Raw genomic sequence first — 14,390 nt, 5'->3', positions numbered from 1 at the left:
CGCACTTTTATTATTGGCAAATTTTTTTGCATTAAGCATTATATATTGGAGTATGTGTAGTGATACATTATGCAATAGAATATACTGTCGTCTTTCGTGGCTGGACAGGCTGCTTGTATTATTAACGAGTTTGGGAAACTACTAAAGCGTGAAGCACAGAAGTTTGACAAAAAATTTGTGCTATCCAAGTTCAATCTAAACAATGACTGTTATTGCCTCTTTGGTACACATTTGTGGAGTAATGTAAATCTATTACTCATCAATTAATTAGTGTGGTACTAACATGCATGCAAGGTAGTTACTGACAGTTCTCTGACACTTTGCTTGCTATTCAGAACACCTGCAGTGGCTGACATTATGTCATTTTTCATGTACACTTAGGTGAACAATGCATCTGTGGTGGACATTGATCATTACGAGGCTGTGAATACACTCAAGGCAGCAGGAAACAAGATCTCCCTGCTTATAGCACGAGAAGTTCAGCGACCCACATCTTCCTTGGCGGTAAGAAATAGTTTTCCTAGTGCACGCGTCTAACAGGGCTCTAAAAGAAATGCGCTTCTACATGCCTGTGAGCAGATATATAAAATATGTATAAAATTGTGTGGTGTTCATGAAGAATTGTGTATCCAGTCTTCCTTGCCGTAGATAGGTCATAAATGGACTGAATGTCATTCGCATGCCCTACTCCATTTACAACGAAAGCAGTGCCCATGTTTAAAAGTCTAGGCTTATACGAGCTCACTGTGATTTGCACCTCATGCTTCCCATTTTTCATGTACTCCTACCAGAGGGAGCCAGTAACAGCTGCAGCAGTACCGTCTAAGGTGCCACTGCAGCAGGTGCACTCTGAGCCTCTTCGTACTTTGGAGGAAGAGCCGCTTCCTTCTTCGAGAACATCTCCTGTATCAGTGCCCCAGCAGAGGGTGCGACAGCCTGCTGCCAGTGGAGGACCCCAGAACCTGCTGGCTCCCTTGCCGCAGGGAGACGGTGACCTGCGCTCACTCCCTACGACACCAGAGCCACGCACACCTGAGCCAGACTTTGAGACCAAACGAGAGGTAGGGGCGATGCCTGAGTAGTGTATGAACGGTTGCAGACATCTTGTTTGGATGTCTTGTGCTGCAGACCGTTTGAAAAACCTTGCTGTCCTCGTGCATATGATCCTAAAGAGGGTTAGAGAGGCTGTATGTATGGTGCCGTATTTTGAAAGCGATCTGTGACATAGTCACAGTGCACATAGTGCCGGTAACTTCGTTTGCGCTGTGCTTTTGATGTTTCGTTTGCGTTGTAGCGAGAGATGCATGAAGGTCAATTCGATCGCTGCTGCTACCGCGGTTACTCACTCCAGCATTGTGACAGCGAGCTTCCGTGCTCGTCAAGCGAGATGTGTTCACGTTTACCTGCGCGCGCATGACATAATTTTTGCTAATTTAGTTAAAACACATTGGCGGGCTAGTTGCTTGTTGGTTTGAATCCATGATAGAATGTGTAAGCACGACTGAACAAGGACGTAGGAAGAAACAGACATGTGTGTATGTTTCTTTCTATGTCCTTGTTCAATTGTGCTTGCACATTACATCATCGTTAATTTAGTTAGTAGGCGCATGCTTACAAGTTTATATGGCCGATAAAACTACTATCTTTACTTCGTATAGCTATCTACTGATTTGTTATCGCAATCAGTGCTTCGCCTTTCGGGCGAAACTGCGACTCCCCCCCCCCCTCGTTCATCATTGACCATGTGATGCGCCTCAGAGACGCTGTGCGCATCTTTGTGTGAGTTTTGTGGCTTCACATTTGTGTGCTCAGCACCATTTCACCACCTCCTGTGCCTTTGTGAGAGCCAAGTGGTTCGAAGAAACATGGAAAGTATGTGATGACGACAATGATGATAACTGCCTGCAACCGACGGCAGTGGACATTGCCAATGTGGTAACGCTCTTGTCGAGTGTATGTGGAGATGTCACTCTTGCGTAAACCCAAGCAAATCTGATCGCCTCCAAGGGTAGTATGAGGCAAGGCATTATTAGTAAATTTTTATGCTCTAAGCCTAATAAGCTTTACTTTCTTGGCTGAAAAGAATTGTAGGCCACCCTAATCTTTGACTTAGGTGTCTCTTAGTGGCACTCACACCTCGTGATTGGTGTTCTTTAGGTTAAGCGAGTGAACGTCTTTCCCCTAACACAATTGAGGGTGAGGAGGAAGGCATCGAACCTTACATGCCTACTCCTCGGTTGTCTCGGGAGGTGAACTGGAAGTGCTGCGCAAGAAACGAGAGTGTCACTCGATGCTTGTGCCACAAAAAACTTTTTGAACTGCCTGATTTTTTAGGCTATTTTTCGGTCCCGACCAGTTCCAGAAGATCAGTCAGTGACTGTACTGACACTTGGAGTGCGCCACGCAGTAAAAACAGGAAGGAAAAAGAAGTGGGGGGGGGGGGGGGGGAAGCATGGCTTATGGCATAAACATGACAAATGTGCCCTTGGCTCCAGTATGTGATAGGACCAAGGAAAAGTGTTGCTCATGAAGGCAGAAAGTGTGTGTCTACATTGGTACTGAAGCTTGCCTTCTGGTGGCATGGCAACACAACATATGAACTTCTGTCTCCTCTCATAATGATCCAGCTTGAAGAATTATTGCAGTAAAATGCTCCCTAGACGGCACCTTGCAACTTCCAGCATAATCTGTAGCCAAAATTTACAGTTGGGCTTGGTGAAGGTTACTTTAAGAGGGGCACGAAAAAAAAAAATGGTGCAACAGAAGTGTGCAGTTTTATTCAGTTGCCAATATAAGTGGCCAATGTGTCACATTTACACCAGAAGGGACAGCTTTCTCTTTGTGATGTTGTGGAAGTACAAGAAAACTTCTGCCCAACCCTACTTGCAGAGTCACAACATTTGTCGTCAGAAGAGTTTCTACATAATCCCTTAACTTTAGCCAGTATTGTTCAAACATATAGGGGTATTACTCAGGCTCGCGCGTGCGCACCTGACCCTTCTCTGGATCGCACAGCACCGGCGGAGCGGCAGTCGCTCCCTAGCACTTTCGCAGCAGCCCTAGCAGTCAGAGCTGTGACCCCTAACCCGCGGTTCGCAGTGAGTTGCGACCACGGCGGGTTCAGGCCAGTGGGGACAGGGTGAGTCTCGACCTAAGGTGTTTATTCACCTTAGAGTACAGTGATTCCAACAGACAGCAACAGCCACAACACACACAAATACAACACAAAACACAACCACAGCGGCGGAGCATTCCGCACGTCTGGGGTGAAACAAACCGCACAATGTGGGAGCCACAAAAGAGGCTGATAAGAGTTCAGCTCACCCAAAGTGGTTCCGCGCTCGGGCCCTGGGGCGGTGAGTCGCACACAAAGGCCGGGCGCAACAGGGGGGACGGCGTGCGGCGGTCTCAGCGGCTGATTTGAGATGCGGCCGTTCGCAAGCTCTTCTACCGTGAGACCACAATGCGTCGGGGGAATAGCGCTTCTACCCGAGCGGCGGAGAGGAGTCTCCCCAGTTCCAAGAAAGGGAAAGGAGGGAACGGGGTGCCTTGGCTGCAGCGTCGCGGCCAGGCGCGAAGTGTAGCGGGAGCGGCGGGGGTGCCCTCTTCCCGCTACCCTCCGCGAGCGAGCACGTGATTATCGCGTGATAACCGCGTGGCCGCTCCGGAGATATCGGGATGCGCGTGCGATCCCCACATCATATTTGGCGCCCAACGTGGGGCCAGAGGTGTGACAGGTTGAGTCTGTTTGTGTGAGTGACTGCCACTGCACTAACGAACCATGACAGCATACGGGGCTGATTTACAGCCGTTGTATACGCTGTCGCAGGTTGCTACCAACAGGCAACAATTCGAAGCGGCGGTAACTGCTACCGCTCAGTCATGCCTTGCGGCGAACATTAGCCCTGGGAATTTGATAAGCTTCGAAGAGGGTAGCGCTACACACGAGGCGCTCTCTCCGGCAGGATGTACCCTTGAAGGCGTGAGGCACATTACGCCGAACCCTTCGTCAGTGTTTGCGGAGAGCATGGAGCCACTGCGGCATACTTGCTCGACGCGTTCTGCTCCTGTGCCAGGCATTACTGGCCAGAGCGAGCCTCGTACCCTTGAAGGCGTGAGGCACATTACGCCGAACCCTTCGCCAGTGTTTGCGGAGAGCATGGAGCCACTGCGGCATACTTGCTCGACGCGTTCTGCTCCTGTGCCAGGCATTACTGGCCAGAGCGAGCCTCAACAGGCGCTGTTGCAGGATGCGATGCGCTTGATTGAGAGGTTGACAGGTGCCGTGCAGAACACTCTGCTGACATCTGCCGCCGCTGCTAGACCGAGAGTGAGGGTGGACTTACCCACCTACAGCGGGTATCATGATTCAGTTAGCGTCAACGAATACCTCGATCGCGTGCTGACTTACCAGCGCGCAACGGGGCTGTCCGATGGCGAGATACTGGAACGCGTCGTACCAGTGTCGTTAACTGATCACGCTGCCCGCTGGTTCCGGCTTACTGGCTACCGGTCTAGCACGCTGGCCGAGTTCTGAGCGGCATTACGCGAGGAATTCCTGCCCGCAGATTACGAGCGTCGTCTGCGGCGCGAGTTGGAGCTACGTACTCAGCATCCGGACGAATCCTTGCTCGAGTACGTCAGGGCGATGGACGAACTTTATCGTACCGCTGACCCTACTGCTCCGAACTGCGATAAGGTGGAGAGAGTCACACGACAAGCTCATCCCACCTTCGCAGCGTACCTAAGAGGCAGAAAGTTCAGGGATTTGGATGAGCTGGCCTCGGAGGCAAAGCGCATACAGGCGGACATACTCGCCTCGCGCTCGTACCGACCTCCACCCCCAGCGTCGAGGGCACTTGAGCCGCGATGCGCGTGGAACGGGGACACTTTTCGCACTCGTTCCGGTGGAGGTGGTGCGGTTGCTTTGAGTGACGGGCAACTGAGAAACGGTTGGGGCTTATCTGACCGGGCTGTCGACCCGTACACTTATGCCATGCGTGCAGCATGCGCTGCCGATGGCCGAGGTATGCAGAATCGTGGTCGATATGCCGGCTCGATGATGCGAGAGCAGAGCGTGCCTGCAAGGGAGCAGTCGATAGAGAGGAACAACGGTCAAACGGCGCGAAGCACTGGACGCCAAGCCCGTCAAAGGCCGGCTCTCCTCTGTTATCGGTGCAACCAGCCGGGGCACTTCGCCCGGGATTGCAGACAGCCTGCGAACCGAGAGCACGCGCTTTCGGGAAACGAGCGGAGCCGCCGGTGAGCAATGCTGCATGGCCGGCGGCGGTTACAGCGGTGCGAAGTGAGACACATGAACTCCTTGCCCCGCTGGCTTGTCGTTTTGGATTGCCCAGCGACACGCCAGTGCGCTCATAGAGGTTACAGTCGCCCGGCGCAGGTTTTTTGCGCTGTTAGACACAGGAGCAAGCGCTTCACTATTTGGCGACGAGGTGTGTGAACATCTCCGTCGGAACGCTATCCGGCTGAGAGAGAGTAATGTGACCTTCCGACTGGCCAGCGGCACGGCACACGTGAGCTGTGCTGCTAGGCTTGTGGTGCGGTGGGAGAAACGGGTGAGGCGACAGCGCCTAGCTCACCTTCCCGGCCTGTCGGTTCCTATAATTCTTGGTAGAGATTTCCTCGCCAAGACGGGCATTGTTATTGACGTCTGCAACGGAGGATATAGGGAGCGAGCATGTGGCACCCTGAAACCTTTCGTTTCATTTCAAAAAGCGTCGGAGACAACTTCGTTCGATGATGCTTCGCGCGCAGACCGACCAAACGATTGCCCGAAAAGGTCCCTCAGAACGGTTGCGGCCGGGTCGAAATGCCGTCCGGCCAACCGCGCTGAGAAAAGAGGCGCGGAGGGGAACTGCTCCCCTCCCGCAAAGCCCGTAACCCCCGCTGCGGTGGCAGACTGTGCCGCAGTGAGGGGCGAACGATACCACCCGCTGCTGGACGACTCAAGCAGTTTGTCGGGGGAAGAAAAGGCTCGCCTCTCCTCGCTTCTGACTGAATATGATGCTGTATTCACAGAGCGGCCTGGTTGCACTACGCTATACAGGCACAAAATTGAGACAGGCGACGCCTCTCCTTGGAAGTGCAATCCTCGGCCGGTGAGTTTGGCTAAGAGGAAAGCACTAGACAGCGCTCTGGACGAACTGCTCGATACAGGCGTTGTTGAAAGATCGGACAGCCTATGGGGTTTTCCTGTGGTGTTGGTTCCTAAAAAGGATGGGACGCCCCGCCTTTGTGTTGACTATCGCCGCCTGAACGAGGTGACACGCAAGGACGCATATCCGCTTCCTAGCATTCCCTCGATCGTATCCAACGTTGGCAGAGCGAAGTACTTCACTACGCTCGATGCAAGCAGAGGATACTTTCAGGTGGAGGTAGATCCCTGTGACCGAGAGAAGACTGCCTTCACGTGTCACAGGGGACTTTTCCAGTTTACCCGTATGCCATTCGGACTTGTCGGTGCGCCTGCGACTTACCAGCGCCTGATGGACCGTGTCTTGGGTGACGCAAGGTGGCACCACGCTCTTGCTTACCTGGACGATGTTGTGGTATACTCGCGTACCTTTGATGGGCACTTACGCCATCTCAGGGACGTGTTGGAGCGTCTGAGGTCTGCGGGGATAACGCTAAACCCGACCAAGACCCAGATCGCAGCAACCCGAGTAACGCTACTGGGGTTTAAACTGGATAACGGACGCCTTCTACCGTGTGATGACAAGGTTCAGGCATTATTGAACTACCCGTCACCGGAAGACATAGGCGGACTGAGATGCTTTTTGGGGCTGGCGAATTTCTATCGACAGTTCATCCCAAACTGCGCTGCACTGCAAGCCCCCTTGACAATGCTGTTGAGGAAAGGTGAGCAGTGGAGGTGGGGTCCCGAGCAAGAGGAGGCACTGCGCAACCTCGTAAACGCGCTCGTGGAAACCACCGAGTTAAGGCTACCTGATTTGAACAAAGAATTTGTCATTCATACGGACGCCAGCGACCTTGGCCTAGGAGCGGTTTTGCTCCAACAGCACGAAGGTAGCTTGCGCCCGGTAGCTTTTGCCAGCCGCTCTTTGACTCCCGCAGAGAAAAATTACTCCGTGACAGAAAAAGAATGTCTGGCGATCATTTTCGCTCTCAAAAAGTTCGACTACTATATTGATGGAGTACCATTCATAATTGAGACCGCTCATATGGCATTAACTTGGCTTAGGCGCTTAGGAGAGCCGAGCGGCCGGCTCGCGCGATGGGCACTTCTCCTGCAGCGATACGATATTACCGTTCGCTACAGGAGAGGAAAGAACAACGTTGTGGCGGACGCACTTTCGCGCGCGCCCGTTGACTGTGAGAAGAGTGATATTACTACTCAACTCACCTCGCCCGAAACTGAGCTTGAGAGCGGACTAACCGCTGCAACGATTGAGGTTGTCAGGAGGGGTAACATTAATACCCATCGTGACCCCTCAGTGACTCAGCCTAAGAGCAGAGTAACTGCTACAATGCTCGACGGCGCTGGTCCCGAAGGAAGGGCGGATGAACCCCCTTCTCAGGACGAAAGCGTGAACCACTTGGACTGCGTCAGTTCAGTGGGGAGCGTGTTCGGCAGAAAGGAGCTGTTAGAGGCACAGTGGGAGGATCCATTTTGTAAGAAAGTCTTTGAGGGGCTCCGGGAGCCCGGCGGCGCGGCCGCGGCGCACATGGACGCAGCTGGTATTGCTGTGGGTGCGCGGCGCTCCGAAACAGCTGGTAATGCTGTGAGCGCGTTGGATTCCTACCTGCTAGACTCTGACGGCGTCCTGCTGAGATACATTCCCGCGGAGAAGGATACACACGAGTCCTTCAAAGCGGTGATTCCACGCACGCTGAGAGGAGCACTTTTACGCTACTTTCACGATACGTGCCTGGCCGGGCATGCAAGTGGCCCTAAGACTTATCTGAAGTTGTGCCGCTTTGCTACCTGGCCTGGAATGAAGCGGGATGTGATGCGCTACGCCCGCTCTTGCAACGTGTGCCAACGCGTGAAGCCGCGTGGTGGACGCCCACCCGGGCTCATGCAGCCGATCAATAGCCGAACACCGTGGCAAATTGCGGCATGTGACGTCATGGGGCCTTACCCCAGGACACCGAGCGGGAACCGATTCCTTCTCGTAGTCACAGACCATTTCAGCAAGTGGGTGGAACTGTTCCCCCGACGGAAGCTGACGGCACGCGTAATCATGGGAAAGCTGATCGAGGTGTTTACACGATTCGGCTATCCTGAGCAGCTGATAACGGACAATGCGTCCTACTTCACTGCCAAACTCTTCGTGGACTCTTGTGCAGCTCTCGGCATTAAGCACAGGAGAACAACCACGTACCATGCCCAGGCGAATCCCACTGAGCGTGTGAACCGCAACATCAAGCACATGCTAGTTGCATTTGCGGGGACGCACAATGAGTGGGACGCTTGTCTTCCTGAAATTGGATTTGCTATCAGGTCGACAGTGAATCGATAGACTGGGTATACACCCGCCACCCTCAACCTTGGGAGGGAGCTGTTGAATCCGGTAGAACTTACTCTACAGGAACGAAGCAGCACGGAACTGGTTGTTTCGTCGGCACGCTCCGATTATGCGACTGGGCTGCGCGCGAAGGTAACGGAGGCTTTACGAAAAGCGCGACGGAACCTGAGCACTGCACGTGCCGAGCAGAAAGCGCAGTACGACCGCTCTCATCGGGAAGTTCACTACAAAGTGGGCGACCTGGTGTTGAGACGGAATCACGTCCTGAGCGACGCCAGTAAGAAATTCTCAGCTTCTCTGGCGCCAAAATGGGCAGGACCGTACCGGGTGCGAGAGACTGTCTCTTCGCTCGTGTACAGGCTGGCGGACTTGAAGCTAAGACCGATCAGCCGACCGGTGCATGTCTGCGATCTCAAACCCTACTATGACAGAGGGGACGAGTGGCCCGAGGAGAATGCTCTCCCGCGCCCGCAGGCAGCGGCATCGGGTGGCACGGCTCGACGTTCGAGCCCGGTGCGGCATTATAACTTGCGATCTCGGCAGAACTAACTCTGTCCGGTTCGCGGAGGCTATTTTATTGTGCGCGATATCGGACGGAATGCTCCTCCGATGTCTAGCATGCAGGCTTCCAGAGCGAGCACGCGCTTTCTCTTTGGAAGAAGCGAGAGGGGCTAACAGAATTGTCGCAGCAGCAGACCGCCCGTCGGGAGCCGTGAAACAACCACCAAGCAAAAAGGAAAGACCATCTCCACTTCTGGTGGGGACGAGCAGGCCGCAAGCAGTCAGCAGCGCAGTGCGGGCAACAGGCGGCGAGAAAACATCCTCCGGCGGCTAACAGCGAGGTGAGAGGTGCAGCGGGCGACTTCCGGTCCGGAATGGTCGCAGCGGCGCAGAATTCGCCGAACCGCGCCGCAGAACCCCGCCACCGAGTTGCAAGCCCCGCAACCAAGCATCCAGCCTCAAGGCCGAGCGTAGACTTCGCCCGCAAGGACAGAGTGGACCCCTGCTGCGCAGCTAGGTGCAAGCCATCGTCAGGGGTGGGTCGGCGCGCCTTTGCCGACCTTGCGTGCCGAAACCCGCGAGGGAGGACAACGAATCCCGGGAACACCAAAAGACAGCTGTCCTGCGCCATCTCGAGGCTGGTTCGGGGATCGCGTCAGCGTAATCGAGGCAGCCAAGAAAAATCCAGGGACCCTTTCGCCACCACGGACCCGGCACGTCCGACTGGGCAGGTGACGCCGCCGAGACGCAAGGTGACCTGGACCCAGCGCCCTTCTTGCCTCCTACTGCATCCCGCTGCTGTCAAGCTGCTCCGTACCATCCTTCAACGTTCCGGCCTGGCTCGCGACCACCTACACGGCGACAACGACGGTCTGCAGCTAGAGCTGCTCCCTCACCAACACGGACTCAAACCGTGTTGCTGTCGGAGTAGCATGTCCCTCTCGCAGGAAAAGCCTCAGGTGACGGCGGCCTCTTAGCGGCTAAAGGGTTATTTTAAGGAGGGGGGGATGTGGGGATCGCACGCGCATCCCGATATCTCCGGAGCGGCCACGCGGTTATCACGCGATAATCACGTGCTCGCTCGCGGAGGGTAGCGGGGAGAGGGCACCCCCGCCGCTCCCGCTACACTTCGCGCCTGGCCGCGACGCTGCAGCCAAGGCACCCCGTTCCCTCCTTTCCCTTTCTTGGAACCGGGGAGACCCCCTCTCCGCCGCTCGGGAGAAGCGCTATTCCCCCGACGCATCTTCGTCTCACGGCGGAAGAGCTAGCGAACGGCCGCATCTCAAATCAGCCGCTGAGACCGCCGCACGCCGTCCCCCTGTGGCGCCCGGACCTTGGTGTGCGACTCACCGCCCCAGGGCCCGAGCGCGGATCCACTTTTGGGTGAGCTGAACTCTTATCAGCCTCTTTTGTGGTTCCCACATTGTGCGGTTTGTTTCGCCCCAGACGTGCGGAATGCTCCGCCGCTGAGGTTTTGTGTTGTGTTGTGCTGTGTTTGTGTGTGTTGTGGCTGTTGCTGTCTGTTGGAACCATTGTACACCAAGGTGAATAAACACCTTAGGTCGAGACTCACCCTGTCCCCACTGGCCTGAACCCGCCGTGGTCGCAACTCACTGCGAACCGCGGGTTAGGGGTCACAGCTCTGACTGCTAGGGCTGCTGCGAAAGTGCTAGGGAGCGACTGCCGCTCCGCCGGCGCTGTGCGATCCAGAGAAGGGTCAGGTGCGCACGCGCGAGCCTGAGTAATACCCCTATAAACATTATGCCTTATTGTTGGCGCATTTGCATCTTTGCTCATCTCGTGAATGGCAGAGGATAGAAAAAAGTAGGGGTGTGTGAATATCAAAATTTCCTAATACTGTATTTACATGATTCTAACACGCACCCACTTTACGTGGGTGTAAAGTAAGAAAACAAAAGTGTACCTAAATGTAAGATGCACCTAAATGTAACACACGCCTGACTTATGAAGTAAAAGTATAACATAACGTATCCTCACATTCGCAATTTTTAAAAAAATGAGACTAGCAGTATTTATCTTTGCTGAAGAAAAGCAGATTTTTTAAAATGAGATTTCATTATAAAAGGGACACATCATCATCATCACAATTTGTGCTTTGCTGGCCATAGATACCATGCGTACAGGGGCGGTATTCTCAAGCGACCACTTTTACAGCTACTGATATCACTTTTGCAAAACTGCATCAGACTTGAAGTATGTATCCAACAGCATTCCTGGCATTGTGCGCAAATAGCAAGCATGGCACAGCGTCAAAAACGCTGGCGGCTGATTACACCAGCACATCCATTGTCGAATCGTGCAAAATCTCACGAAAGTGATAGTATTTCCAAAAGTTATTGGCTGAAAATACCACTCTAGATCGTAGTCAAGCGCAAAATGAACCGACAGCAATAGAGTTAGTAGACTAAATCTAGAAGAAAAGCTGAGAGAATAAAGTGGCAATCTCTAAGATGCTTGCCATGTTGCTGCTAGTCATTATTGTAAGGCTAAAAATACTCGAAATATTATGCACAATTAAGCAATAATACATAGCATGTACATATGGACAACACTTAAACTTTGTTCTATATAATTTTCAGAAAGTTAGATAGCTATTTAGAAAATTTCTATGTAAAATTTACGGTGCATGAAAGGATGCGTTTTTAGGCACCTGAACTAGATGGCGCTACCATACTGATGGAGGCTTGAGATTGCATTGATTGTGCATCTTGTCAGGATCGAATCTCGTCGTCTGTGCCTGCGCGTCTGCACAGAGTAGCAACATGGCGGTGCTCTTGTGGTTGCCGATTTCAACGCATGGCCACTGTGGGGAGCTTTTCCTCTTGGGTTGATCATATTAACTCTATGGCGACAGCAACCTTCACAAAATCTTGCTCTGTCGGCGTTTTGTGATGGTGATGACCCTGAATCTGACGGCTCTAACGCTATAATGTTGCCTGCATTGTGACCACGGTTTTGGTTTCATATCAGATTGTAACGCACAGGCAATATTCAGACCCATTTTCTATGAAAAATGGTGCACGTTACATTCAGGTAAATACAGTACGAATCAAATATGGATACTTAGCTTAGAATATTGAATACTGGTTTGCACATAGATTTATTATCAAGTTGCGTTGTCTTAACATCGTGGAACGACGCAGTTACATGCTCTGTGGTAAAATAATTAGACTAGTAAGCTGTTATACTGAAAGATTTCACTCGTGTTAACTTGAAAATTTTAGTAATTCCCACTAGCTGTTCGTTCTCGCCAACCTGTGCCTTATCATGCCCCATCAAAGGTGTGTAAACTCATAGGCATTTGATCAAATGCCAGCCGTCACTCATCTAATTTGCTTTCAAGAAATAAGCTCAGGATTGCGGGTGGCTCTTCAAGAGAGTGCACCCTCACTATCGAAAACCCGTGGTCATTGCTATTGAGAGGCTGGCTTTCCCGCAAAACTGTGACATCCGGTGGCTAAGCGTGCTGTACAGGCGAAATTTTGCGAGCAGCACGAAATTATCACAAAATTCAGTACGGAATCAGGCGCATATTCTTAGATTAGATAGAAACAAAGGCTAAGAACCGTGTTCGATTTGTTTAGAATATTTGTATTTCACTGAATATTCGACAATTTTAGAATACTTCGGTTTAGAATCAAATGCTAATATTAAAAATATAGTCTATGTTATTCGAAATTTTTGAATATCCGCACACCCCTAGAAAAAAATTATCTGGAATCTGCCTTGTGACGAGGCCTTTGTAGTCTTTCTTTTTTTTTTTCTCTCTGGAATGTTTGTCATTGCATGCTATGCTGTGACACACTGTGTTCTACTCTAGAGGACAAGCATGAAATATTAATTTTTTGCCCTTCTTGCAGATCATCTATACTACATTGATTAGGGACCACAATGGCCTGGGGTTCAGCATAGCTGGAGGCAAAGGAGGAACACCATACAAAGACGGAAGCCAAGTATGTTTTCAACGTAATTTCTTCCCTGCACCATTGTCAGGCCAGATCAGGGGGTTGCTGATATTATGCATTAATCTGGTTTTCATCTTTATCGTACATTAGCAGAACTCTAATACTCAAGCATAAAGCAAAAGAACTGCTGACGTAAAAACTTTTGTGTTATTTTCTTCAGTAGATAAAATGTACAGAAATGTACCTGTACAGAGTTGTCATCATTGACCAGGGGGCCTTATAGACAGCCTGGTTGGTGTTGAGCATAATTGTTGCCATTAATTTCTTACCTATGCCATGCGTTATAAAATAATGTGTGAAGGCAAGTGCTAGGAATTCGGAAGTAAAATTTAATGGTCGAACTGCTTATCATTCGATGAAAGTTTAATACTACTCGCTCAAATATATTAGAATACTTACACAATACCAGTTTATACATTTCACGTAGCATTACAGTGGTTGCTTACAGTCAAGTTTCACTCACCTCCAGGGCATCTTCATATCACGGATAGCAGAGGGGGGAGCGGCCGCGCGAGATGGCAAGCTGCGTGTCGGCGACCGTGTTCTCTCTATCAACGGCATCGACATGGACGGAGTGCGGCATGATCAGGCCGTGGCCATGCTCACGGGACTTGAACGCTTTGTACGACTGGTTGTGCAAAGAGAGGAACTGGTGCTGAGAGACCCCAACGCTAGGTCCCAGCAGCAGCCATCACTGCCCACTGCTACGACCCTGACCACATCTGCAACGACGACAACTAGCAGGCCTTACGGTGGAAGTCTGTACTCCTCCTCATCGTACATGGCCAACCGGCCGTCATATCTGGGTGGATACAAGAGGCCCGGACCCATCAGCAGTGTGGGAAGTGCTGGTGATGACGCAGCTGCTGGTGACAAGCAGCCTGCAGGCACAAAGGTAAATGGGGTGACATAAGAAGAAAACAGTGCCATGCTGTTCATGGTTGTCATGTGGTTAAGTTGCCTGTGCTGTATAGTACCCCATTGATACATTCCCAGTTATCGTGCTTTGCTGTCTGGCTGCTTTGTTGGTTTCCATGATGATATGGGTCCAAAGCCTGTATGCTCCCTTATACTTTATGACTTGATATATCATTGTTGCATTAAGTTCCTGCATCATATGTTGCATTTTGATCAAGGTGGTGACTGTTTGCATAGTAAATACGTGCTCAATCCAAGGTGTCTACCAACCAGGAAAACCGGGAATTCTCAGGGATTTTGCGCAGTCTGAAAATGCTCAGGGAAAACTCAAGGGAACAAAAGTTGCCCTAATGCTGGCTCGAGTTGCAGAGAGGAATTCTAACGAATTGTCTTTGACGCCATGTCGTCGGCTGGAGGAGTTGCCAGAGTACAGTCAACGACCGGTTTTCCGGACACCCAATTTTTGGGACATGCC

The 14,390-nt window shown here is 51.7% G+C and overlaps 1 protein-coding gene across 8 annotated transcripts in view; it reads left to right on the top strand.

The window, feature by feature from the left end:
* LOC135898732 (protein lap4-like) overlaps positions 1-14,390 on the top strand; it is a 183,635-nt gene that overhangs the window by 95,876 nt on the left and 73,369 nt on the right. For all 8 annotated transcript variants that reach the window (XM_065427843.1, XM_065427845.1, XM_065427851.1 and 5 more), the window contains 4 exons: positions 382-504; positions 792-1,061; positions 12,893-12,985; positions 13,467-13,892. In XM_065427843.1, coding sequence (XP_065283915.1) covers positions 382-504; positions 792-1,061; positions 12,893-12,985; positions 13,467-13,892 — 912 coding nt within the window. The remainder of the gene's footprint in view (positions 1-381; positions 505-791; positions 1,062-12,892; positions 12,986-13,466; positions 13,893-14,390) is intronic.

This window comes from Dermacentor albipictus, chromosome 3 (genome assembly GCF_038994185.2).
Source record: "Dermacentor albipictus isolate Rhodes 1998 colony chromosome 3, USDA_Dalb.pri_finalv2, whole genome shotgun sequence".
Lineage (NCBI taxonomy): Eukaryota > Metazoa > Arthropoda > Arachnida > Ixodida > Ixodidae > Dermacentor > Dermacentor albipictus.
Note: the sequence above shows the minus strand (reverse complement) of the source record. Positions and strands in the feature narration are given on the sequence as shown.